At 41.2% G+C, this 25,243-nt stretch overlaps 1 protein-coding gene across 4 annotated transcripts in view; it reads right to left on the reverse strand.

The window, feature by feature from the left end:
- Positions 1–23,015: 23,015 nt before the first annotated feature.
- Positions 23,016–25,243, reverse strand: part of RESF1 (retroelement silencing factor 1) — a 28,647-nt gene continuing 26,419 nt past the window's right edge. For all 4 annotated transcript variants that reach the window (XM_080553183.1, XM_080553181.1, XM_080553182.1 and 1 more), the window contains 2 exons: positions 24,633–24,707; positions 23,016–24,277 (listed from right to left, as the gene is read on the reverse strand). In XM_080553183.1, coding sequence (XP_080409309.1) covers positions 24,135–24,277; positions 24,633–24,707 — 218 coding nt within the window. In that variant the 3' untranslated portion in view covers positions 23,016–24,134. The remainder of the gene's footprint in view (positions 24,278–24,632; positions 24,708–25,243) is intronic.

Below are 25,243 nucleotides of genomic sequence, written 5' to 3' on the forward strand. Positions count from 1 at the left end.
CATAATTCAGTGTGTTCTTTATTTTAACAACACGTATGGTACATTGTAGGAGCTACAGAATTCTCATAGCACTATGAAACATATGTCTAACCAGGAAACAGCCAAAATGCAATGCAGAATATTGGAAAAGTTGTATGTGATGTTATACTCTAAACAACAACAACAACAAACAGATCAAGAATTATTTTTCAGATATGACTTAGTCACCAAGTTATTGACATAGTTACTATACAATGCAACAATTATCATTTGTTATAGAGTCAACTACTGTTACCAGTCACAACCAATTGATTTTAAATGGTGTTGCACTAGAATTTGGTCCGTGTTACTACAAACACTAAAGCAAACTGTATTTCTCTTTCAGAAATGTTGGTGGTTTAACTTTTTTGCAAATTTTTAACATTTCTACATCAATCTTGAGGGGAAATATTTCACATTTGCATTCAAATTTAGGTCAAAACTGATGATGCATTATCAGGTTTTCTTGATCCCTTTTCCACCCAGCTCTAACTATAAGTTACCTCTTACAATCTCAATGTCTGCCATGCGAGTTGAACTAGGTGAATATCAACATTTCTGCCTGCACGTTTGTCTCAGAGCCACTACTAATGAGGAAAATACTTTCAGCTTTTCCTGAGATCTTAGGTAGCTTATAGGTCTCCTCTTTACTAGAGCATTTAAAGGACATGGTTTAGTGATGGGACTTGGTAAGTCAGGTTAACAGTTGGACTTGACGATATGGACGGTCTTTTCCAACCTAGATGATTCTATGATTCTTTTTATGGAGCTCCTGTGTTACAGTGCTGCTTTTCTTCCTGCAGTTTGAATCATTACTCTTTCTATTTTAGCTTACGAAGTTATTTTCATAAATAGGAATCCAGTGTTTTTTTTTTTTAATTTAGCACCAAGGAACTGAGGTATATCCAGTTTGATTAAACAAGCTTCAGTATATTTCTAAAAGAACGGAATGAAAATCAATAAAAATGACTAAATGTTGTATAAAGATCTGATGCATATTTAACATGAATAATTTTTCTTCTAAGCAGACTATGTAAAATAAAATGTTTCTTCAAAAAAAAAAAAAACACAGGATCTTCTGGACACTTGTTTAACTCTTTCTTATACTAGTAAATTAAAACTTTTTTTGGTAGTATTGTGTGGCCAAGAAGTTTTTGTAACTTTACATGTCATTGCACTACAATAAAACAGTCATTGCAATGTCAGAGTACCCCAAAAATGTTAGTGCATTCAGGAAGTACTTATTGTGATAGCTCTTAATCCAGAAGTACAAAGAGTACAATGAGTACAATGGAGAATTTTCTTTCATTTAGGGGTCAAAGTCTGCTCTTAATCACAAAGAGCTGAGGACTGTGTGAAAACAGTGCTTGGCCAAACCATGCTTCTGTAACCTCCTACCAGTGCAGACCTGACGATCCCACCACCCCAAGTATGAGACACAAGCCCAGCCCTAGCCACGTACTCACCAGGAGAAATGCTCCTGCATCTGCCCTGGGTGCTAGGTTCAAAGAAATTCAGCTCCAAGGCACAGTTTCACTGTTACACGGAAAAAAAAAAAATAAAAAAAGCAAATAAACTTCTCAATTTGATTATGCAGCTGATGAGTCCCTAGATTGCCTAATCCAGAGGCGAGTAAGCTTTTGCCCTTGGCTGTAGGACTGCAGATGTCCCATACATACACCGCCCCCAGCCTCCCTCTCATACAGCCCAACAGCACCCCTCATGCTCCCACCATCCAACACAAGTCTGGGGATGTTACTTTTCAAAGGGCACAGTGAGGAGAATGATGGACATAATGCAAAACACACTTCTTGGTTAGCATTGCTCCCAGTTGGCTTGTTGACAAATCAAGCTTCTACCACATTTTAACACCACCTTGCCCACCTTCTGTGTGAGCATTGCTGTCATGAGTGAGGCAGGAAGCCCATTTATTTCATGCACAGAATCTCAAAGCTATAAACTGTTGTTAAGATGCTCTGTATCATATTTGCTTGCAAGAGCAAGAAAAGCCTTGACTACAAGTATGTCCTCCTTTGTGCCCAGCACAGTTCAAATGTGCTGGGCTTTGAGGCCTTCCTAGCTTCCTCTGATGTCTATTGCACTGGTGGTAACACCAGGTGAGGTAAGACAAATGTTTTTCCTAAAGTGTCTATCATAAACTCATCCTCTGAGATCATGTCTCTTATCATTATTTCAATAATAAAATCTTATTAGATTTCTTCCACTGCTACATGCAAAAGGCATTTTATGGTATAATTTTCTAAGACATTCATGATAACTCATCATGCTATTACAAACTGGGAATGATGACTTTCTTGGGGCCTATCACATTCCCTGTACTGATCGAGTAAATTTACAGTGCCGGTATTTACAGACATCTCACTGGAAAAATAGGAAGAGGGAACCTGCCTTGTGATGAACCCATCAGGAAGGCTACGGCAGTCCCAGGCTGTTCATCCATCACCTCTCTCAGCTCGTTTCCCCTTCTAGGATGAGTTGGTGTCAGTCCAGAGGACTGCTTACTTTTGGTCTTGCTGGGCTGGTATCAGAAGACCTTTCTGGGGAGGAGGCTTACTTTGGCACTTCAGACATGGTGACACCACACAGCAGAGCATGGTATAGGTGTGCTCCTGGGCGCACCAGGAAAACCACATCTGGGAGCCAAACCAGATGGGCATCCAGGGCCCTGGCTCACTTCTACACGCAGCTCTGCAGCATGTTGCTTTAATGTACTTGCCCAGATCACCGTTCTCCCAAGCATCTCTGTACCGGAGCACAAGGTGCGTACCCCATGCTGGCCTAGCAGATAAGGACAGGTAATTCCCCAAATTGCACTGCTGCAGGGACACTGCAGATACTCATCAAATGCATGAAGCATTCAACTCCTGCCTATGAAAATCTTCCCTCCTAGTTACTTACTCTCTATGACTGCTGGTGGCATTCCTCCTTATCATCTTCCTTAAAAATCTTTAAACCAAGGCCCATGTATATAACTCCCAGATGACCCAATTTTAAGCTTGCTCTGGGTGGCTGATCAAGAGACCACTGACAGCTCACTGAGGTGTAGTCTTGGTACCTCTCCCTTCCACAGTTTAAGCACTGCAGAAGCAGATCTTAAATGTTCATGAGCCTGAGAAATAACAAGGTTACTTTGTTTTCCATCCTAATTTTTCATTGCCTGGGCTTGTCTGCTGGCAGGCAATTTCATGAAGATGCGCTCCGATAAGCTGACTTTGAACAGTGAATCAATTGCTTGATTTAAAGTCAGAGCCCAAACTCAGCAAGCAAGTCATAAAGCAAAAAAATTCATTAGAAAGAGAGCGGCAGTAAGCCAGTCTAATAAAGGGCATCCTAATAGTTTATGTTCAAAGCATCCTTTAATAATAAATAATAGTGTTTGAGAAGTAAAGAGACTGAAATAATTGTTCACGAAATTGCACGATACAGTTAATTTAGAAGAAAAGGAAGATTCATCCTGATCCTGATTTTAAATTCTTCTCCACATAGCTGCCTGATCCAAAGGCCATGAAAGACTAATGAATCAGCAGTTATTAAGCAAAATCACTCACAGTACTTCCTCTTCGTTGTTACAGAAAGGCTGGTAAAGAAAATTAGACTGACAAATCTTCCCCTAAATGGAAAGAAAAATTTCAAAGCAAAAGAAAATCCATTCATTCTCACTTGTGGAATTTCATGTTATCCCATATAAGGTCAAGTTTCTGCAGCACACAAATGAAAAATCCTACAACCCTAGGTGCTATAAAATCACCAGGACAATTGCCAACTGTTAGTTTCAAAGCATATGTATCAGGCTGAGACAGAATTGAGGGCACTTTGGGATTCCAGTGCATGGCAAGCTGTGCTACAAAAAATGGCACAACAGATTAATATTTCATACCAAGCTAAGACATTTTTTAGTAGGGAAAAGACAGAATGGAACGGAAGGGGGTTGACCATGTGAGCCCCACAGCCAGCCAATGGATGGTTCGTGCCCCCCGCAGCACTCTTGACCCGGAGGACACTGCTGTCACCTGTCAGAGAAAGGGACTGCAGAAGAGCAACTATAAACCATTCATGTTGCAAGAAAAGGACAGAGCAATCTGTGAAGCTGGTGTGAAATGCAGACGTTAGGAGGACTATGTGTGGTGTCCTACAAAATGAAGGACATTTGAGAAGGTGAAGCAATAAAGATCACATCTATCACCTTAAAGCAGGGTTAATCACAGCAACCAAGATTTGGAGACTCATTAACATACATCTTGCCTGCACACTGATGGCACATTTTTATAATTGTTTTCATAAAAATGGCATTACAGTAGTATATCTTCATTTACTTTAACCTAGTCTGTACTGATTTCAACTCCAATACAGTCTGTGCTTCTATTTTATTTTTCTTTTATGGTAAATCCCAGTTGGGTATTAAGTATTCAGTTATAATTTTTAGTGGTTCTTCACACTACACAGCTACAGTGATAATATCTGTGTACTGGGTCACACCATGCCCTGGATGGAAAGAGAAAGTATGGAAAAAAAAAACCAGTGCTACGAAAGGAAACCTGCTGTATTTCCTGGGTGTTCTTCCTTGCTTTGCCCATTACCTCATACTCCAAAACTGCAAAAATCAATACTGTACCTGCATCTAGCTCTTGTCACCCCACTGCTTTCTGTTCCTTTCCTTCCAGCTTTTTCTTTGCTGTGTCCATCCGGGGTCCCTGGAGGACTGCAGGGCCAGGCACTGCAGACTGTGGGAGTGCGCCAAGGGGCAGAACTCACAATGTGTAAACAGAAGCATGGCTGTCTGCAAAGCTGAAAGGCACAGCAGAAAGAAGGTGGCTGTCCCTCCACATCCTTTAGCTCACTTTCTGTCACCACTTCCCAATTTAAACCAAGATCCCAGATCTCTAGATTTAGGGGGGAAAAATCACTGCTGGAAAAGTGATAGTCATTTCTTTCAGGTCAATGTTTTTTATTGTTAATACTAAACAAGACCATGTTCCTTCCATGAACACATGCAAAGTTTCTGGGCACAAGCACGTTGCAAACTTTGATTTTATAGCAGAGAAGTGAGGCACTGTCCACAGGCCTGTAAAGCACAGAATGGATCTTGCTGTAGCACTGAATTCAGTCTCCACACTGTCATCTAGTGGATGTAGTAGTGATAACCAGAGCTCGGTTTAAGACTACATTGTCATTTCCCTGGACATCCCAAAGCTAAAATATGTATGTGTTTGTTTATTTATTTATTTATTATTTTTCCCCTGTGCTGTTTCTACCTTTTCTTACCCAGTTCTCTTGGGATTGCTCCTTTCTGAATCACCTTTACACAATAATTTCATTCTCTCCATTTTAACCCTTTTGTACAACAATCTCCTTTTCTTTAGGTTACTGTAATTTCCAAACGGGCTGGATCCCCATTGTCACCTAGCGACTGCAGAACCTCCTCTTTTCTTTCCTTTCTTTTAGAAAGTATTTCTTTTCCTTACAGCAAGGTAGAAATAACTTTCTTGTCTGTGAAAGACAGAATAAATGCCCTTATGGATTTACCTTAAGTGATGCAGGTGCCCTTTGGCACTCCAGTTTTCTAAGACAGTTCTAACAGGCTGAACACATTGGGTGTGTCTTTCACTTCATATAGCATCTCTGCCTCTCCAGGCTTCAGTCCCGCACTATTTGCAGTCTTCTGCTCTGAGGAATTGCCCAATGAGCTCAGCAACTACAAGGGTAAGGAATTGATGACATACAGTTAAGTCATTTATCTTTTTAGGCCTAAACCTTACAAGTATGTAACTATGGCAGACTAAGCAGTATACAAATAAGATGAATGTCAGCAAAGTGGTGCGGTTAGCACATGAAGCATTCTCAGAATCCTGAGTTCTCCCAGCTCAATAAGGTCTGCAAGATGTGGCTGTTGGCCACTAGGATCCACACTCACGACACCATAGCTCCAGGCATGTCCTACCTTGCGTGTCAGGATGGCCTGGATATGTTTGCCTTTGTAGCTGTTGATGCCCAGACAGCGGGACCTTATAGTGCTAATCCTACTCTGTTGAGGCTACCTCTCTTTCTTTGATTTTCCCTTTTATCCTCTCAGTTTCAGTGACCTGTGACCTTCTGTATTTCCTCATTTATGCAGCCAGCTTGCTCAGCATCCCTGGGGAGGCAGCTCTGAATCCATCCTGAAGACAAGCTGCCGCTCCATCTGCATCCTGCAGCTGCCTTCCTGGGGAGTCAGCTCCGCGGGCCGACCCAGTCCCTTCACCCTCGCTGCACAGCTGGCTTAACCACAGTGATTTCACAACATCGACCCCACGGTCTACTAGATGTTAAATCAGCAATTAGCTAAATACATTACTGCCAGATCAGCAATTCTATGACTGCCTTATAGTTACACTAATTTGACCAGTCTCTGTCTCATCAGAAGAAACACTAAATATATTTGTGCTGGTTTGGCAATTTTGTTACTGGCCCATCTTGGCTCAACAGCCCCTTTTGCATACCAAGGGTCTGTGATCCACCACTATCTTTATTTTTTTCTTACAAAAACTGAGAAAGGAGGAAAAATTACTTGTCAGAAGTCATAAAGGAGGAATGTGAGGCCACTGACATACAACAGAAAAGGTGAGACCTTACGCACAGTTTAGTGTAACAGTTTGTAAACAACAACTTGATAGTCCAGACAAGATTTTCTTCTCTGCAACCATACTTTTGCATTCACATCAGGGGTTCACTCGAAAACCTTTTGCATGAGTGCATTCTAAAGTTATTTTTAATAGAAAGTCCCAGTTAAATAACCATTTTAATAACCCTCCACCAAAAATCCCGATTTAAAAAGAATAAATAAAAATGTTCCACAGTCTGCAAGATTGAGTTAGCTGGGGAAGACAGAAAATGCCACATTCGTGCTCGACTACTAGACAAATCTGGGAGTGAAAAGTTCAGGCAACCTGTTCTGCTGAACCCTGTTGTTGGTTTTTTTTCAACAATTAATTTTCAAGAATTCAAATTGCTTTGGTAAATGGGTGTGATGCACAAAGAACATAAGGAAATCAGAAATTGGTGTAAGTGTTGGCTTCAGATCTACAAATGACAGCTGGAAATTAAGTCTGTTACTTACACCTTGCTAGCAGGTGGTGGGTCTCCTGGGGATGATGGCTAACCCAGCCCACCACCAAGTCGTTAATAGAAACCTGTTCCCTGTTGGAGGGACCACTGGAGTAGAAGAACTCAGGACAGAAGAAAAAATATTTCGGAGCAGAGCTCTCCTTCCATCCTCTTACCATGAATATGTGTATAGACCAGGGGATGACATGCTGGAGAGCAGCCCACAGAAAGGAATTTGGGGGTTTTGATCGACAGCAAAATGAACATGAGCCTTGGCAGTCAGGAGGGCCAACAGTACCCTGGGGTGCACCAGGCACAGCACTGCTAGTCGGCTGAGGGAAGGGATTTTCCTGCTGTACTCTGTGCTTGTGAGGCCTCACCTCGAGCACTGTGTGCAGTTTTGGGCACCACAGTGTAAGAAAGATATAAAATTGTTAGAGAGTGTCCAAAGGAGGGCAACAAAGATGGTGAAGGGTCTGGAGGGCAAGACGTATGAGGAGCGGCTGAGGCCCCTTGGTTTGTTCAGCCCCGAGCAGAGCAGGCTGAGGGGAGGCCTCATGGCGGCCTGCAGCTCCCTCACGAGGGGAGCGGAGGGGCAGGCGCTGAGCTCTGCTCTCTGGGGACAGCGACAGGACCCGAGGGAACGGCATGGAGCTGGGACAGGGGAGGGTCAGGCTGGGGGTTAGGGAAAGGGTCTGCACCCAGAGGGTGGTCGGGCACTGGGACAGGCTCCCCAGGGCAGTGGTCACGGCACTGAGCCTGCTGGAGTTCAAGAAGCATTTGGACAGCGCTCTCAGACACATGGTCTGATTTTTATTTATTTATTTATTTATTTTGGGGTGGTCCTTTGGGGGCCCAGGATTTGGACTCAATGGTCCTTGTGGGTCCCTTCCAACTCAGATATTCTATGATTCTAATATATAAACCAAGTCTTACGAGTGATGGAACAGCTGTAAAGGTGACCTGGTCATAACAGAAACATACTCTCAGAGAAGGATATCTACTTAACTGGGAGCCTGGGACATCACTGATAAGGGCAGAACAAAGAAACCTCGACAGCACGCTGATCTTCTAGGAAAGCTAAAGTGAGCAACAACTGTTCCAGGAACTGGAGTCCACTTCTGTACCTACACCAAAGATAAAAGTATAACTCACTATCCAACCAAGGCAAGCTTCTCTGCACAAGACCTCATGGTCAGACCAGACTCTCACCACGGATGCCTGGATGACTCTGTCCTGTATGATGCAGCTTATCCACACAGAGAGACTTTCCATGGTTGATTGGCTCCACTCCTGGAGCAGTTTGGTGAGTGCTGTACCACTAATACCTCAAAATAATTATGTGTGCCTATAGTAAATATAAGTATATACTTATCTTAATAGTAATAACATGTAGCAATTTGTAATAAATAAATTAATGAAACAAAAACCTCCATGTCCTTGTGTTTTGCAAAATCTTAAAAAACCACCATTGTGATCTGGTGGTTCGGATAACCCTTATAGGTCGTGACATCAATTAAGTAGACAGATATAATTTGTTACTTGTGGGTAAGCTCATTTTATTGGTCAGTCTTCATCCATTTCTCAATTCTGAATTGTCCCATTTCTAAGCTCTGTCCTGCTGTGCTATATGCTACTGATATGATTTGATCCAATTTAGTAGAAGTATTTATTACCTCTATAAATTATCATTAGTACAAATGATAATAGTAGAGTTCTAAATGTCTAACTCACTCTACTGGAAAACATTAAGGTTCACAAACTTGGCTTACACCATGAAAATTAAACTAAACCCTTCTATTTTAGGCATGCTAACAAAAGAAAGAAACTTAAATGCTTTTCACACAGGGATAGCAGAACGCAGTAGAAAGCTTCAACTATTGCAATATTAGGGCATTTAAGCCTATGTTAATAAGCTGATAGGTTTCCTTGACACCACTTGCAAAATCACGGAATATGAGACTGAGTAGATGAAGTCTAGTATAGTTAAGCCTGGAAGCCATTAGGAAAAAATAAAAATAAAAATATGAGGAAGAACATCAGCAAAAATTGTAAGAAGTGTTGAACACAGCCCTGGGAGGAAACCAAGAGCTGGTATTTCTTTTGGACTCTTTGCTTGCTGGAAAAATGGACGGTCAGCTGCAGAATAGAAACTGCCATCTCCTCCCCTTCCTACAGGGTTTCTCCTGGGCTACGTGACAAAGACACCCTTAAAGGTGTGAAAACATCAGCTCAGGGTGCGGGAGCTACAGTCAGTGTTACTGGGGACTTTCTGAGCTCTGCATGTGAAACAAGTTCCAAAGCCCTTGAAGAGATACACTCACACGAAGATTTTTCTTGCTGTGCTTCTGCTATCTTTTCCCTTTTGGTGAACAAATAGCCTCTTTGCTATAGCTGTAGTTAAGATGCACATCGAGCACTGGTGTCACAGCTTCTGGGCATCCTGGGAGCTAATGCACACCTAGGACTGGAGGACATGGACCACAGGGTAATATAACATCCTGGCCATGGGCAAGGAGTGGATTTTATGTTCTTCACCTCCTTGTGCACTACTCTTTCTTACAGTAAAGGTTACTGCTGCCTCAGAGTGGAGTTAATTTTCCCCTTCAAATCTGTGGTGCGTTGGCCCTGGCTAGCAGGCCCACACTGCTTACACATCCCTCATTCATCCATCTGCAGGATCGGGGAGGAAAGAGCAAAAAAGAGAATGAGAATACTTAATAAAGACAGCAAGATCATTTACCAACTACTGTCATGGGTAAAACAAACTCTCCTTGGGGAAATTTAAATTAATTTATTGCTAATTAATATAAATACTCCAGTAGTGATTTGGGTATAAGGAAATAAAATAAATAAATAAATAAATAAATAAAAGAAACTAACATTTCCACACATAGGGAAATAAAGTTTTCTTCCCCCACTCCCACTCTTTCCACCTTTTCTTGCCACAGAAAGACAGCAAGCAATGCAGTGGATTGGGGGCAGGACGGAGCAGTTTCTCTGTGCTGCTCCTTCCTTTCCACCCTTTTACTATGCTCCATCGTGGGTCCTCAATGGGCTGCAGTCTCTATGGCATGTACCTGTGTAAGCCAAAGCTAATCAGTTCCTTTGGATATCATGATTGACATGAGCAGAGCCAAACAACTTAGTAGTGAATCAACTTATTAGCTAAACGATTTATTAGCTAATCAATGTTAATCCAGCTACCTCAATTATTAGCATCAAGTTTGTATTCATATTAACATGATATACAAATTATCATGTGTCTACAGCAAACGCAATTTGAATTCCTCTCACCCTCCCGTTGACTCTGGCACCACCAGCATCTCTCAGTTCCCTGGGACAGGAGAAGCATCTCCTTCTGTTCCAGGAGGTGGTCACCACCTTGCTAAGAGGGTGCTCAGTAACTACAGCCCAATTTGCCGCTGTGCCTCAAGTATATTTATACCTCACTTGCCACATCCATGGTTCTTCCAGTTTCGACATACCTTCCCTTCCCCTTTACAGTTCTTCTCCTGGAATATTTTGGTAGACGTATCACTGACCACAGCTGCCCTTTGTTCCACATCTTAGCGTGTGCCAGTTGCTTCAAAGAAACACTTCCTCCCCTGCAGTTAACTCAATTCCTCTGTGGTTAGTTGGCATTACACAAGGTCATGATGGTTCAGCACACGAGGGTTTATTTCTGGGTGAAACATGCTCAGGGGAGGGTGTCTTAGTTTGGCTACCACCTGCTCTGGCGTGGGCTCACCAGGGGCCCACCATGGGCCACAGTCCCGCTGGGGAAGTATTTGCTCCCGTGCAGGTCCTCCGTGGGCAGCAGTTACTTCAGGAATACTCGATCCACCATGGAGTGCATGCTCCTCCTCCAACCTCAGTGTCCCCTCTGCTGTTTCTCACTCTCATTTCATCCTCCTTTTTCTCTGTGTGGTGTTGTCTGTCCTTTCTTAAATATGTTTTCCCCGAGGTGCCACCAGCTTGGCTGAAGGGCTCAGCTGTGCCCTGCCATGGATCTGTTGTGCAGCTGGCTAGAGCCAGCTGTGGCTGGCACAGGGCAGCTCCTGGCCTCCTCCCATAGAGGGCTCACCTGCACCCCTCCCACTGCGAGCAGCTTGCCACCAACACCTAGTATGTTACATCTGTGTTATCAGAAAAAAAATATATTCGCATATACGTCTTACTAATCAAGTAAGAAAACACTAGCATACTGTTATGATGTTTTACTCTCAAGATTTCTCCTCAGACTGTCTCATGAAACAATCCCTAGAGTCAGAACCGAAGGGACATCTTAGCCTGACTAAACCAAGGACCCCTTGCACAACACACCTATTTGCTAACTTCAGGTTTATTGAACTAGCACTGTTGACTCATCATTCACCACTGATGTATTAAAACAGAAGCTTCAAGCAGTAAAACAGCACATTTTTCAATCCACACCGTGCTTTCTGCAAATTGCATCCACATCAGAACTAACCATAAATGTGCACAACAACAAAGAAAGAGGACTACAGAAAGACAATAGGTACTTGTGCTGAAATCCCAGGAAGATTTTTGACTAACCCCATAAAGGGAGTAGCACTTACGGTTATATCACCTGTACATCAAGCCACTGTCAACTCTAACATACATGTTTGACCCTTCACCTCTTATCAAAACACAGACCAAAGGAGTAAGAGAGTTTGTCATCAAAACATCTCCGCAAAACTCCCCACAGTTTTTTATCTCCCTTGGAATAAAACATCCCAGAAGTACAGAAAAGCTTAAAGCCACTTACACTAGCCCAGTACAGACAGCAGTGGGACTTCTCATCTTACTCTGTTTTTTTCCCTGAGAGCCTTTCTTTACATTATGTATGGAAACCTATCATCTTGGTGCTAAATTAACACAAACCAAAAGCGCTGTGGGTCTAGTGTTCACAAATAAATCTAGTATGAGTATCCTCAGGATGCAGTCATTACCAAACATTTCTTTCATCTTGCTCATTATATCAGGGTGAAGTTTTTTTCTAAATATGTCTATGTGAGAGACATTAGTGACTTACCCAGAATATATATTGTTATAGCAGAGTATAAAGATATTTTTCAACATTAATACTGCAGAATCCCTCAAAACTAACCTTTAGTTGGTTTATATGTCACCTCCAAGCATTAAAGCACGTCATCACTTTGTGCTTTATTTGTGCTCTGTTTACCATACTCTTTCTATAAAGAATCTTTTTGTCATAACAGCATTTTAAAATTTAAAGGTTAGAACTCATGCATGTTTAAGTCTTGTCTGTAGTTATTTAAGTCATATCAGAGATGAAATTAGCTTTGGATGTACTTGCACTTCAGAACAGGTTTGATCGTAGTTCGCTGTATGGTATGCAAAGCAGAAATGCAGAGGAGCAACATCAGGTTCCCCTAGAGATAGTTGTTTGGTTTTTTTTGTTTTGTTTTGTGTTTTGTTTTTTGTTTTGGTTTGTTTTTTTTCCTTGTTTGGTTTTTTTTTTTTTTTGGTTGTTTGTTTGTTTTTTGGCTCTTCTGCCATGCTGCCCACACTGCAGCTGCTAGAGGTGCCCACAGGTGCAGCAGACAGTACCAGAGACAGAAGCTTTTGGTCCTACGTTATGCAGGTCTGTGGCTTGAACACAATAAGAGGTTTGATGTTAACATGTGCCATTTATGTGCATATCCAGACTGCTGCTTTTATGGAGCAGATGGTCTTCAAGCTCTTTATGCTGCTCCCTGTAGATAGACCTTGTAGCTGTAATGTTGTTCCTTGCAGGTATTTTCATCTGAGCAGCTATCTGAATGGACAGTGGCCAATATCAGTCACAGCAATTTATCAAAGCGATTCCAATATTGGCAAAGTCACTACGAAGTCAATATTACGGAGACTGGAACTGCATAAAGCAGTTTAAAATAACAGCAATTCTGCTGAATGTGGCATCATTGAACCCAAAATGCAGATTACATTAAAGGACATTTGTTTACAGCTTGACAAATTAGAAATGTGTAACCACCCCTGATGTATCCTGAAGATAACAGTCAGTGAACTAATTATTCCATGTTGATAAAATCAGGTAATAACCCTTTTGTCAATATCCCTCTGCAAGCTAGTTGTGATAATAAACAGGAAAAAAAAATCTACCTAAATGATTGTTTTGCTGTTGTTGTCTCTTTTATGTGCATGTGTTTTGATATTTGTTCATATTTGGAAAAATGGGGATCTCTTCTGTTTTATTAACAGACATTCTTAATATTTGTGCGAAGACTGCATTTGTCTTTTCCTCTTGCACTAAGAACTGGTTACAGCAAGCAACACGAATCTCTTACACATTATATGTATGAATACATTTGCAGAAGTTTTCCTATAAAGTGTGCTTACAGATCCACAGATGGTTACAACTTTACAAATAAATCTTTAAAGGACAACACCTGTGCCACAAGCCCACAAGCTACTGCTGTGGCCCTACTGGTATGTATTAGGGAAACTGCCACCCACCTACAGAAAATGTCTGCTATACCTATCAAGTATTTTTCACCTTTCTTGGTTCTGACTACAAGTCCTAGAAGATGAATTTGCAGGGTGGGCCACAATGTATCACCCACCGGGGCCTAAGAAGAGCGTTCTTTTTATGTACAAAATGATTATATGCACAGGTAGAGCATTTATATTAATTTTCATTCATAACCATTGTATTTATAGCCAGTTCTTTCCAATCTATATTGTTTTCTTTGTTCCTTGAAGTCCTCCTGAGAGAACACAATGGATTAAATAAAGCCTTTCACGTTTGTGCTGGTACTGCCCATTCTAGTTGCTTATGGCTTCAAGCATGAAGAAGCAACTCTCTGTGCCAAACTTAATTTTAGTTCAGTTTAAAGGTGAATCCTGCAGTCATTTCTCCTTGCCAATGTTAGTGTTAGGGAGAACCAAATGGATGTTTTATTAATGTCTCTTAGGTGATGGGTCATAAAGTATAATAAGCATTGTCAAATGTACCTACATTATCAAATTAATCTAAGTATACTGAGATATTTAGGGAGTATACCAAACAGTCAAATGAATCTTTGAAAGGGAACCCTGGGAGGGAACAGGTACAACCTGACCTTTGATAAGAACCTGAAAATGCTGAAATGAGTTGAACCAGAACCAAGGAGCGGAGGGAGCATGCGTCGAGTGAGAAAGGTGAAAAGTTTAGCAGAGAGGAAGACTCCTTACTTCATCTGGACGACCACCTGGACGACCACCGGAGGGCACCACGCATGTGCAAAGGGGAGGGGAGCTAATTAGAATGGAATGCGAGGCTGATGTTGCAACCTGTAATGAATATGTATACCTTACGTAATGTTGAAGGTATAAATAACGATCGGGATGTAACGGGACTTGAAGCCAGATTTGGGCACCTGCCCCGGCTTCCAGTGCTGAATAAAGCACCTTCATATAATCACTTGGTGGTTATGTGGTTGCTGCGCTAACACCTAGACTTCTATTTGCTTCTGGCAACACTGCTTGCTTCTGCAGTGCTTCAGATCCAGGACAGTCTCTGTATTTCTAAACAAAAAGAGACATGCGTTTTTTCATCAATGCAGTTAAATCGTTGAAGAACCAGACAGGCTGAGAAGTACTATAAGCACAGGTATTAACAAAGTGCATATCCAACATTTCCACAGACATGCTCCCTCACCTCTGCAACCAGCAACCCCTCTCCCCCCATTCAGACATGTATTTTCTCTGGCCCAAACACTGCAATCTAACTGCATCCCACATTGTTTTCTTGTAGGGTACGAGTCAGCATCCCTTGTAGCTAGCTGGGAACCCTGAGGGCTGAGTTCTCCTTGACTTTACTGCAGTGTTGGAGGGAAGGACTCGTCAGCTTTCTCATCTCGCATAAGCCATCAATTATCTTCTCTGGTTTTTGCTTGATACTGGTATACAGAGCCAAAAGTTATTCAGTGACATCAAACCGTCAGGGTAATTTCTTTATGAAAAGTACCTATGTTTTGGTCTGAAGGCCATCATAAGTGGTGCATTAGTGAAAGATTGTTTTCCTGCAAAGATTATAGTAATTGTTTTAAGGAGAATGCTATTTATGACTAGAACTTTTAAGCACTGATCATCAGAGGAAGGGGGATAGTGCCTAGGGGATTCAGGAGGGCTTGAAGTACACAAAGGTGCAGGCTCACTTTTACAATCCTAACAACCTTTCAGAATATGGTTGTGCTTACCATGTTCTTGAATTATTTGTGCCATTAACTCAAAATGAACTAACCAGTATTGTAAAATGCATGCAGCCACAAAAAGCAACATTACGGAAAACACACCTTTATGAAGTCTACCATTACACTATCTGAACATCTCACTTTATGCCACGATATACCCATAAAAGTCCTTTCCTACTGTTTAAACAAAAACGTCAAGATGAATTCTACCTTTAATACTGAAGACTGTAAGGCCCACAATCACTTGAAGTTCAACAGACCATCCTTCCCAGCTTCTATCACCACAGCCTTAAGGATGAGATGTCCTCTTCACAAGTTCTCAGCATCGGGACTGATGTGCTTGCAGAGAGACACATAGATCTTTATTTTCCAGAGAATTATCATAGCTTTGGATTGAAAACTTAAATCCGCCTTTGACTATGTATTGTGTCTGGTTGGCATGGAGTTAGTTTTCTTCATCTGGCGCTGGGTTTTGGATTTGTGGCTGAAACAAAGGTGGTAACTTACTGATATTTTAGCTACCACTGAGAAGTGCTTGTGCAGGCAGCATCAAGGCCTTTTGTTTCCACTCTGCCCTGCAGAGAGTGAGCTGGGAGTGACCAAGAGGCTAGCAGGGGACACAGCTGGGACAGCTGATCCAAAGCAATCAAAGGGGTATTTCACACCAGATAAGGTCCTGCTCCATGATAAAACTGGAGGATACTCTTTCTAAAGTAGCTGTTGTCTGGAGAGTGACTGGTCATTGTTCTGCTGATAGGATGTGGCCTTTACATCACATTTTTTGTTCTTGTTGTTCCCTTTTTCTTCACTTATTAAACTATCTGTACCTTGACCCCTGAGTTTTCTTGCTTCTCTGCTCCTTCCCTTTGGGGAGTGAATCGCTTGAGGGTGCCGAGCTTCTGGCTGGGGTCAGCCCACCAGACTACCAAACTTTAACTGTCTTACTGAAATACCATATGAAGCTTAGCTTCGGGTTATTTTTAAAGTTTCTTCAGAAATAGCTCAGTCATTTCAAAGAAAAAGCTAGAAGATTGTGCTGCGTTTACTGGGAAGTGTCAGCATCTTCCTATTGACGATGAAGATCTGGAAAGGTTGAGCCAGCATGGCCACATGCCTTTCGATCTCCCCCGGAGATACCTCTCTCACCTGCACACCCACTCTCAAAACAAACAAACAAAAAACATGCATGCATGTGCCCAAGGGGACTTGCTGGGACTCAGGAATAAGTGCTACAAGACTCCCACTGCCATGGCCATACTCCAGTCCAAGCCTGCAGGGAGGAGGCAGAAATTCTTTCTTACTTTTCTTATCCACATGGGAGATGCTCTAGCAACAATCACAAGAGCTGAAAGCAGTGAACTATTTTTCTCTTGTAGGTGTGGTACTGACGAACAGGCAAAAAAAAAAAATGGTGGTGCAGAGGGGACTAGTTTAATACAGAAGTCACAAGAAGTAGGCTCTACATAGTTGAGCTGGTGGCACTAGAGCTGGAGTCTAGGAAAAGTTTCAAGGCCGGCAGCACTGCTGGGATGGAAACAGGCTGGGAGCCCCAGAGGCAGAGGAAAACAAGTTGGAGCCAAGTTATGTAAGAAGATAAAAAGATTTAAAAATAATAAGGTTGCAGTAGCTACTGAAAAATCAGTACAAGAAATCCTAAGAATAATAATAATAAAAAAAAAAGGCAAGCATGAAGGCAAGATTTCTAAAAGAAAAGTCTAAGAAAGAAGACAAATAAGGATGGTAATGGGAGCATAGTAAGCGTAGAGACTACAGCCAAGTCTTAAGACTTTGAAAGGACGAGGTTTCTAAAGAAGAGGCTACAACCCACCAGCCTGCCATAAAGAAAATCACCCTTGATTGGAAAGCAGACACACACCTAGCTAGGATTCAGCTAACGAGGCATTAGCAGGAAAAAAGATAACTTACAACACCTGGGAGGGAAAGTACTGTTAAGGCAAAATGCAATGGTGAAATTCTTCCAAGTTCTCTAGACTAGCACTTTGTAATGCTTGTTATCCTGCACATTTTGTTTTTCTTGATGACTGGTTCTATTCTAGGTTCACAGGGATCATGTATGACTGAACACATGACAAGACAGTGGGTGTGATTTATGATGTGTTATAACATGTATGTGAAGGAAATGGCTACTGAACATGTGGCTTCTGTGTTTGTACCTGGTCAAAGGAAATTACCATTGCAGTTAAGCATACTGAATTTGTTACCTCAATGTTACACAAACTTCCACCCTACTCACCTTCAATCACAGCTTCTGGTTTGATGAGAAGAGCTAAGTATGTGTTTTCTTACACTATGAGACAAAATAGATGTATCTACACCAAGACCCTGGAGCCAGCTCCTTACGGAGAAGTATGTACACAGAGGAGGTTGTCACCAGACTTCAACCTATTATTCTCCTCTTCAATGCAAGTCATTGTTTCCAAGTTTCACCATTTCTCTGCTGCGAGAAAACTCTGCGAAACTCCCCCGTGGAGTATGGTGTTTCTCCATCTGTAGGTCTAAGCAGAGCTCCTGTTCGGAGGAAAATTCCATTTACTTTCAGTCACTCTGGGCTGAAAGGCAGCAGCAACTTCAGCAGTTCTGAGTTCTAGCTTTGAAGTTGATGCAGTGGAAGATCAAAGGGACAGTGTTTTGCACCAGTGAGTGCTGTCATTTAGGACCCCAACAAGAAATGCACAGGACTAGTACACAGGAGGTTACAAAATACATTTATTACGAGGCTGGCAGAAATGAGAGAGCTCAAACTCAGTTTACACCCTCTGGATGCTGGGAACCCTGAGATGATACAGCATCAGAAGGACCTCTGATCAGAGTAAGACATGCTCCCATCCATAGCGAGGTTCACTAGCCTTCTAGTGATCAGTGCTTAGAGTATTTACAGTTTTCCTTCTACTGCAAAACTTAACCAGTCTCAGTGTGACAGACGAGGGATGTTACATGTGGGTGGGTGTTTGATAAGGAGTAATCAAAGCCTACTTGAGTTTCACACGCCAAAAATAATTATTCTGGTAGGTACTCTCTGCATCACAGTCATGCATCAGTCATTTAAGTGTTTCAGCTGCCACAGTTACGTAGCAGCCAAGCGCTCTGTACAATCTATGGCATCATCCAGGTCAGCCATTATGTGGATCACTGTCTCCTCAATACAATGGTCTTCCCTGTGTGTCCATTACAGTTATCAATGTGTTATTCAGTTTGAGTTTTTAAAATACTATCAAATTGGACAAGTCAAAGATCTGTTAAAAGAATACATGAATGGAATAAAACATGCACAGTGAAGAAATGTCTATGGAGTTTTAATTCTGCTCCACCGTATGGGTGAATTGTACTCAAGTTTTAAATTGCATGCGCACATGTAATTATTTTTCCAGGATAGATCAGGCAAAGGACAATAAAAAAGGTATGGCAAGTCCTGTACTGAGAATACTGTGAGCATTTTGACTTTTGCAGTAAATAAGCAGATTCTTCTACTATACGAGTCTGATTTATGATATAATCTTTTTGATCTCTGAGTGCACCATTAAAAGCCCAGACCTCCTTTGTCAGCAGGAAGTGTCAGATGATACGCAGAACTGAGGAAAGAAACCTCCAAGCTCATTGCAAGCTTCCAGTATTTATCAACAGATATTGGCGTGGATGTCTCGCAAGCAGCAACAATGCTCACTACATACCAGCCATGGGGAGAACTCAAGCTCAGAAGCCCCAGCTTGGAGTTTGCTTCATGACTCACCCCCACTCTACATAAGAAAGTTTGCACATGTGCACATACTGGCTTACAATTACTCCTTCATCCAGCTCTACATGCCAGTTGTCTGCCAAGCAGATTATTAATATCCTCAGCAACATTTACCGAACATCTGCAGAGAAGACCTCTGTGTAAGCCACCATGTTAGATACTGATATACCAGGGTAATCAGCTCTTAACCCCCACTGTTTTCCTCTATTGAACTGTTCTATTTTTTATGAGGGAGAGAAAAAGATAGCGAAATGTGACTTTTATCTCTGACACCAGAAGAGAACCTCCCCTGGAGGGCCAGCAACACACCCCACTCATGGCTCATTCAGGCTGTTTTTTCTGTTACTTTGCTTGACTCAGAAAGACCTATTGCTCCACCCTGACACAGGGACTACACATAACTAGCCACATCCTCTCATGCTGCTGAAAAACACAATTCATGCTGGCAGCTCAGTGGGCTTCACCATTACCAGAAGTGGATTGCTGCATATAAGCTACCTCTCGGCTCTTGATTATGTATCTGCTCTTAAGCTTAAGCAGTGTCTTTTCTGATTAATGATGATCCCTTTACCTGTGTCAAGATACTCCACGCATCACCTGTTCTTAGGTTACGGTCTCAGCTATAGTACCCACGTTGCACCTTTGCATTAGCAAATCCAAATGAGTTTGATGCTTGAGCATGTTTCCCTCAAGGGTCTTTTCTGACTGGGCAAATTAGAAACTAAACACACTGGATCTATAAACCTGAAAAGAAAGAAAAAAAAAAAAGGTTCCACTTTCTTCCTGCAAACAGTTCAAGCAAGCATCTGGACTGAAACATTTACGAGCACTGACACACACTTCTGGCAGAATGGTGTCAACTGCCAGCAAGTAGTTTCTGAAAGGCGGTCTCAATGGCTCTTCCTTGCCTATTTTTATACTATATAAAAATATATTTTTATAAAAATATATATTTTATAAATTATTTTATTATTTTTATTATTTATTATTAATTGTATATAATAATCAAACTTAATTATTATTTATTATTTTATAAATATATTTATTTATAAAAATATATATTTTATATACTATAGCCTCATTAAGTCAACATCTATACCTTGCGTGTTTCTACCTTATCACACCATTGGAAACCAGCTCTTTGTATCTCTGGCTTCATCTGTTTCAAGTGAGTGAAAGGAAGCAAGTTTTTTCAGGAGGCCTTTTCTCAGGACCTTTTTTGATGAAGAGTCTTCAAGCCTTTTCTGAGCTTCAACTGAAAGTTCCCCTTGATGTTCCTGAGAAGTCCTTTCTCCACACAAACCTGCAAAGGTTCATTACGTCCTGTTTTCCAATGCATTAATGAACGTCGAGAGCAATGACAGTCCCAACACCAACTGCTAAGCAATGCCAGTAGTAATCAGCTGCCAGCTGGACTTTGTACCACTGACCACAGACTGTATCACTCTGAGCCAAACATTCAGCTAATCTTCAGCCACTAATGTAGGCCACTTATCCAAACTGTGTCCCTCCAATTTGGCTACAAGAATACAAACAGAAACCAAGTCAATAAGCCTTGTTAAAGGTAAACGTCACTTTCTACACTCCTCCTGCCCACAGAATCAGTTATCTCATCATAGGAGGCCATCAGGTCAGTCAGGTGTGACCTACCATTTGTTAAATCCATGGTGACTATTTCAAATGGCCTTACCCTTACCATGCTTGGGTAGACGTGGCTTCAAGGATGGTTGTTCTACAGTCTTCCCGAATAAATAGGTCCTGTAGTTCCCTGGATCATCTTCCTGCCTTTGAAAATGGTAACATGCCATTGGCCTTTTTCTACTTACCAGGGACCTCCCTTCCACCAAGTTGCCATGGCCTTTCAAGGACGGCAGAACAGGCTTGCAATTATGTTAGCCAGATCTCCCATCACCCTTGGATGCATCCCTTCTGGTTTCATGGACCTGCGCACAAACAATTGGTTGGAGTGGTCTTCAATTCCAACTTCCTCTGACAGGTAGCTCTTCACTCCTGCAGACTAGACTGTCACTAGGCTCAGGACAAAGTAGGTCTGACAGACCTGACAGCAGAATAACAGAAGGTATTTCCCAAGTCTCTTATCACAGGGTCCACTGCCCGCAGAGCAACAGGATCACATTTTCATTTTTCTTATTTTTGCTGTCAACATACTTAAGGGAATACCTCTTGAAACCTTTCTGTCTGAAATGGTTCCCCACAGACTGGAGACTACTGTGTCTCACACAATGATCACACAATCATCCAATTTCTCCGTTCCAATTTGCCAGCTAGCAGTTGGGCACTTAACTGTGCATTATACTTCCACCCTTGATCTTAAATGGAATTCCTGGACCCATGAGCAGAGGGTGTGGGTGCTTACATAAGAGTGAGCACGACCTTCAAGGCATTTTGGTGCTCTCAGGGCCGTGACAGGATCCACAGTTTGTACAATAACCCCACTGGTGACATTCATATTACAAGTCCTTTGAAATACAGGAAACATAAGACAACAGCCACATATTACATTAACGACATATCTTCAGTGCTAGTGAGTGCCCTCATGTTCATGTTTGTCAGTTTTCTCCAAGCAACAGCACTTGTTTTTTCACAGTAGCCACATCTAGGTGGATGCCAGCATCTTGCCTGTCCCAGACCAAGGGCTAGTTGTGCTATGGTGGCTTCAGTCAGCAGCATAAGGAGTAGGAGAAATGGAAACTGAGTAACAGCGTCTGGCACAATTCTCTTATCCTGCAGGTACCTGCAGCAATTATGCATTAAGTGTAGCACAGGCTAGAGGCCAACCTTAAGTGCAAAGTACTTTAAGTACAAAGGCTTACAGGATAACTACCTAGTCAATACATGAACCGAAGACAGAAAGCCAGTCTATTCCAAAAATCCTAGCCATAACAAAGCAGTGTAGCAGCGTAAGTCACAAGTCATCTTGCATACACTGTCACAAAGGCAGGCTCTTAACACCAAGGCTGGCTCCTTGGTGTTAGGGAGAAGGAAGATGGAACTGTCTGCATCGGCACACAAACTGGCATTCTTATGTACTGGATGCACAAGGCCAGCGAGCAAACTTCTGCACACACTTACAACATAGTCATCATGGTCCAATGGACTGAATAATTTTCTATTGAAAAGAATTCATCCAGCCACTTCAGTCAGGTTCATATATCATTATGCAGAACAAAATCCAAAATAATTCTCAGCAGGAACTGTGTTGCCGGCACTGGGTGTGCTTAAGGCTACAATGAATCTTCGTTAATGCAGCCAGTATAACACAGGTGCTAAACTCCCAAGAAAGCATAAAATAAAACCTTCTTAAGAGTTGCCAACATTGTTACAAAAATTCTCCAGCAGCAACTTCCAAACTAATACTTGGGCATCCATCCAGAAAAAACATAAGTGATTAGGACACATGGGCCAGACAGGGGAATTTAAAACCTCACAAACAGTTCCTTCATTTGAAAGAAGAAATCTACAAATGATGGAAGGGAAAACTTCTTTTCTTCCAACAAAAGCCTATTTTTCTTAATTCAGTGTACAAAGAGACCTGGAAAACTGTAATGTTATGTGCTCCACTGGGTAACAGCGTACAAGATCCCTACAAGCGTGCCTCTTCATGATAGGAGTAGCACTGAAAGCTCTTTAAGTACTGACACTAATTCAACACAAAACAGAAAATGAAAAAAACAAATGAAGATAAAGAAGTTCCTGATGTGTTTTCTGAAATATAAGCACATGCTGTTAGTTCAATAGATTCCAAAAGCTTAGACTCAAATCCAGTTCCGTCACTTGTATCTATGAAACCACTCAAAGGAGGAAGATCTGACAGTTACTCCAAAACTGTGTTTAATCTACATGGTTATCTCTGGTGTTTAACTAACTGCAATAAATATAACTACCTGCTTTTTAAACTAAAAAAAAGACTAGGCATAGCCTGCAAAAAGTTTATTTCAAGTATAAAAATCATTCAGTGAAATATCTACAGAGTTTTTACTTTTATTATAAAGGCTTAAACAGATAAAAAGAAACAGATAACCACAATTCTGAAAAAAAAAAAGATTCAATTCGGAATTCTGAACAACAAAAAGACACTTAAACGAAAGGTATCCAACAAAAAATACAACTCATGTCACAGTAAACGTTTAGTCAAACATTAGCTAACGTTTTACAAACAAAGGAATTAATCACAGTCTGGTTAAAGTTAGCATCATGGTCTAGACAGAAATGAATTCAAACTCCCTGCACTTCAACAATTGTGCTTTTCTTTCAAATGTAAAGAAAGTAGAAAGAGGGAGGAAGGGAGTGAAGAAGGGAAAAGTCTTCATCGAACTATCAGTTTACAGCACTGTTTTCAGACGAAGTATTCTGAGTTCAATTTCTACAAGTTCTATAAAAATAGATGCAAGAAAACTGGGCAGCAGCATGAATACCTCATAGTATCCCCTTATCTTTACGTTTGATTCGGGGGTTTTATATCTGTATTCCAAGTATTAAAAAAAAAGTTTCCACAAAAAAATAGAAAGCCTTGTTAGGAGCACAATAATCAAACTAGCATAAATAGAAAATAAAGGTGTAATGCCTAGGAATCCCTGCAATCCCTTTCCAGTAGAAATATTTTTCCACTGCCAGCAATGGAAAGTATCACAAGCATAACTTTTCCAGAAGCAGAAAAGAAAACAGATTATGATGATTTAAATGAGTTTGAGGTTTGTTTGTGCATCTTTTTTTTTTTTTTTTTGGTCAAGATACAGCTAACTCCTGGCTCTGTAAAAATAATTCAAATATGACAAAAAGAAACAATATATTTGACAATGACATTGTCAGCACCAAAGCCTATTTGTGCAATAAATACAGATTAAGCAAATCATCAGTTATTCACAATTATTAGGCAAACAGGGCTGAAATGTTGCCAACAACATAACGTATTTATCTCTCTCTCTATATATATATATAACTATGCAGAAATATGAAGTAAATACGAAAAAAATTGTAGTGTTGGCATTTTTTTTCACCAATAATATTGAGTAAGACCTATGATACAAGAGTGCTATCTAGGCCTTTGCGTTACTTTTTTCCAGATACATTTTCCTGTAGGTCTGAAACATCTCTTTTGAGTCTTTGATTGGAATGTGAAGAGCCTCGCCATCTCCTTCCAGGATTTGTATGGCTGTATCAAGTGGAATACTGTCCTCAACTGAAAGACAGACAGAAAAGCAGGTTAAAGCAAAGGTCACCAAGCAGCTAGCTTGGGCTTTGCCTACAGTTTAGTTTAAAGCTCTGGCTGAATTTCAACACGAGTGCTATCTCTGATTCAACTGTACATATTTAAGCAGGAAAATACCATTGATCTCCAACTACACATTCTTATGACAATAAAAATCTCGACAAATCTTTGAAACTCTTATGTCTACTCAGTAGTATCCATTCTGGCAACAGAGATAGTAAAGAATCAGTCAAAATAGATACAGGCATGTAGTAAAGGAACACTTAAACCAAGGAAAGAGTATTCAACTTTTATTTCAAAATCAATAATCAGAGGGGCAGTTCACCTGTCGAGATCCCTTCCAGTTTTTTTTGCTTCACTGGATCATATTTTAACCAATCTTCTTTTTTACTCTTTACACCTATAAAGAAAATGAAGAGATTTTTTTCAGGTTCCTATATGACAAGCGGTGGTCCCTATTCAGCATTAGGTTTCTAACATATAAACTGCCACAGGAAAAAGGAAATTTTCTTTGTCTGTGAAGATGACTGCAAGAAGCGGCATGTACAACTTAAGATTTGTTTTTATTTAAAATCAAAGATAGTGTTTGACACAAATACGCTTCAGAATACACTGCTTAAAATGTGTAAAGACTGGGGATAAGAAGAGGAGGAGGTAGAGGAAGACAAAGTGAAGACAAAGTAAAGATGGCAGAAGTTACCACAACTAAGAAAGTGCTGCAGCAGTTAGAAAAAAAAATGTGCAGGATATATTTGGCCCAAGACTCCTCCCGTCTTCGAGGCCTCACTCAGATCTCTCCCTCTGTCTACACAGCTGAATTTATACACAACCAGGCTAACACTGAATACAAATCAGATCGCCTTTAGTAACAACGCCAGGGGAATCTGCTCACCACAAACAAGTCAAGCTATCTTCTACGAGAAGGCTAGAAAGCCT

Source organism: Anser brachyrhynchus, assembly GCF_964034855.1.
Source record: "Anser brachyrhynchus genome assembly, chromosome: 1".
Lineage (NCBI taxonomy): Eukaryota > Metazoa > Chordata > Aves > Anseriformes > Anatidae > Anser > Anser brachyrhynchus.